The sequence below is a fragment of the Macrotis lagotis genome, chromosome 4 (genome assembly GCF_037893015.1).
Source record: "Macrotis lagotis isolate mMagLag1 chromosome 4, bilby.v1.9.chrom.fasta, whole genome shotgun sequence".
NCBI lineage: Eukaryota > Metazoa > Chordata > Mammalia > Peramelemorphia > Peramelidae > Macrotis > Macrotis lagotis.
In genome coordinates this window covers 188,869,201-188,871,312 of record NC_133661.1, presented here as the reverse complement: position 1 = coordinate 188,871,312, position 2,112 = coordinate 188,869,201, and the positions used below count along the sequence as shown (strand labels likewise).

The 2,112-nt window shown below is 34.7% G+C and overlaps 1 protein-coding gene across 1 annotated transcript; it reads right to left on the bottom strand.

Annotated features, from left to right (window-relative positions):
* Positions 1-697: 697 nt before the first annotated feature.
* LOC141520194 (olfactory receptor 4L1-like) lies at positions 698-1,630 on the bottom strand. Its single transcript, XM_074232000.1, has one exon. It carries the CDS (start codon positions 1,625-1,627, stop codon positions 698-700), a length of 930 nt encoding a protein of 309 aa, XP_074088101.1. The 5' UTR covers positions 1,628-1,630.
* Positions 1,631-2,112: the final 482 nt, after the last annotated feature.

Below are 2,112 nucleotides of genomic sequence, written 5' to 3'. Positions count from 1 at the left end.
ACTTACTTAATGCTTTTAGATTCTTTAAAAAAAAATGTAACCATTTCCTGTCTGAGGAATAATTTCTTTTTTTCCAGACTGTTATAAAGTATTATTTTGCATTTAATCATTTGAATATGGCCTTTTAAAACACCAGTTAATTTAATCATTTATTTTTGTTAGACATTAAATAAAAAATGAAACTTTTCAATATTTTTTCAATAAGAAATACAATACATTGGCTAAATGTTTTGCATCCAAAGAGTAAAGGATTTATTACTAGATTGGCAAGAAAAGATTATATTTTTTTTTATTCCAAGAAAATAAAAAAGAGCACAAAGAGGTTGTCTTTTTTATCAGTTCCCCAAATAAATGAAATCTGAGTCATTGAAATATTAAATTTTTAAATATCATCTAGTTTATAGAATGTTTACCTTTGATATTCTTGATATTATAGCACTGGCTATTTGACTTATACAGTTATTTAATATTTGCATAACACTTTAAAAGTTTTATCTCTTTCTATTCTCCCAACAACCCTGGGAGATAGGCATTATTATTTTCCCCATTCTATAAATGGATAAAACTGAATCAGACATAAGCTAAATGATTTGCCCAGAGTAATATAGTTAGGAAGTTTTCGAGGTCAGATTTTTAATTCTGCTATTAGAGTCCAAATTCAACTCCATCTATCTTCATTTTCTGACATATAATAAATTTACCTGGAGCTAACATGATGAGTTCTAAGTTTTCTCATGGCCTCCTTCATCTCCTGATTTCTCAAAGCATAAATAATGGGGTTTAATAAGGGTGTGATAACAGTGTAAAACACAGAGAGAATTTTAGTTCCTGAAAAGTTGCTAAATGGCCAAGCATAAATGAAGATACATGGCCCAAAGAAAAGAGTCACTACAGTGATATGAGCAGACAATGTTGACAGAGCTTTGGAGAGCCCACTTGAGGAATGACTATGGACAGTGAGAAGAATAACAGTATAAGATATAAGTAAAAGAATGAAGCAAATCAGTGAGAGTAGTCCACTGTCAGCAATAACAAGGAGTTCCAGGATGTCAGTGTCTTTACAGGCAAGTTTGATCACTAGGGGAAGATCACAGAAAAGATTGTCCACTACATTGGGTCCACAGAAGGGCAAGTTCACAGTTAGAACAATTTGACTCATAGTGTGAATGAAACCAATTGTCCACGAGAATAGCACAAGCCCATAGAGCAAGCGTCGACTCATGATGGATGTGTAATGAAGAGGTTTGCATATAGCAACATATCTGTCAAAAGCCATGGCAATAAGGAGAGTCATTTCACCACCCCCAAATAAATGCATGAAGAACATCTGAGTCATACATCCCCATAAGGATATGGTTCTCTGTTCCCTGAGCAAGTCTACAAACATCTTGGGTGTAGTGACAGTAGAGAGGCACATGTCAAAAAAAGAGAGGTTACCAAGGAGGAAGTACATTGGAGAGTTCAGATGAGAACTAAATATCACTGTGACCACAATGAGGAGATTGCCCACAACAGTGGCACTATAGAGTATGAAAAAGAGCAGAAAATAGAAAACTTGAAGTTCCCATGATCCAGAGAGACCTAGCAAAATAAATTCAGAAATTGTGGATTTATTCATGATATCCATCAGTCCAACTTTTAGGAATTCCAGTTATCCTTTAAAAGAAAAAAGAATCTGAAATCAATTTTAGTTAGTATGTGTTCTTTAATTATTATAGTATATGGCTATTTTTTAAAAAAATAATACAAAGCCATTCATCCTTCCTTCCTTCCTTCCTTCCTTCCTTCCTTCCTTCCTTCCTTCCTTCCTTCCTTCCTTCCTTCCTTCCTTCCTTCCTTCCTTCCTTCCTTCCTTCCTTTGTCATTATTTGGGTCCTGGTTGGTTCAGAGGGAATGTAAACTGCAATTATTTCTGTTTTAGTCAGAAGCCCTGATGGGTTTACCCTTCCAGACTGATTTTGCCCCTTATATTAGACTTCGCAAAAGAGATTTTTTTTTGTTTTTCTTTTCTGCTTGCCTTATTCCCTGAGAAACCCTGAAGGTCTCACCATCCCAGTTTCCTTGTGTTTTTTGAGTGGTATTCTTGGCCTTTTTTGCTTAGCTCTCTCTCAT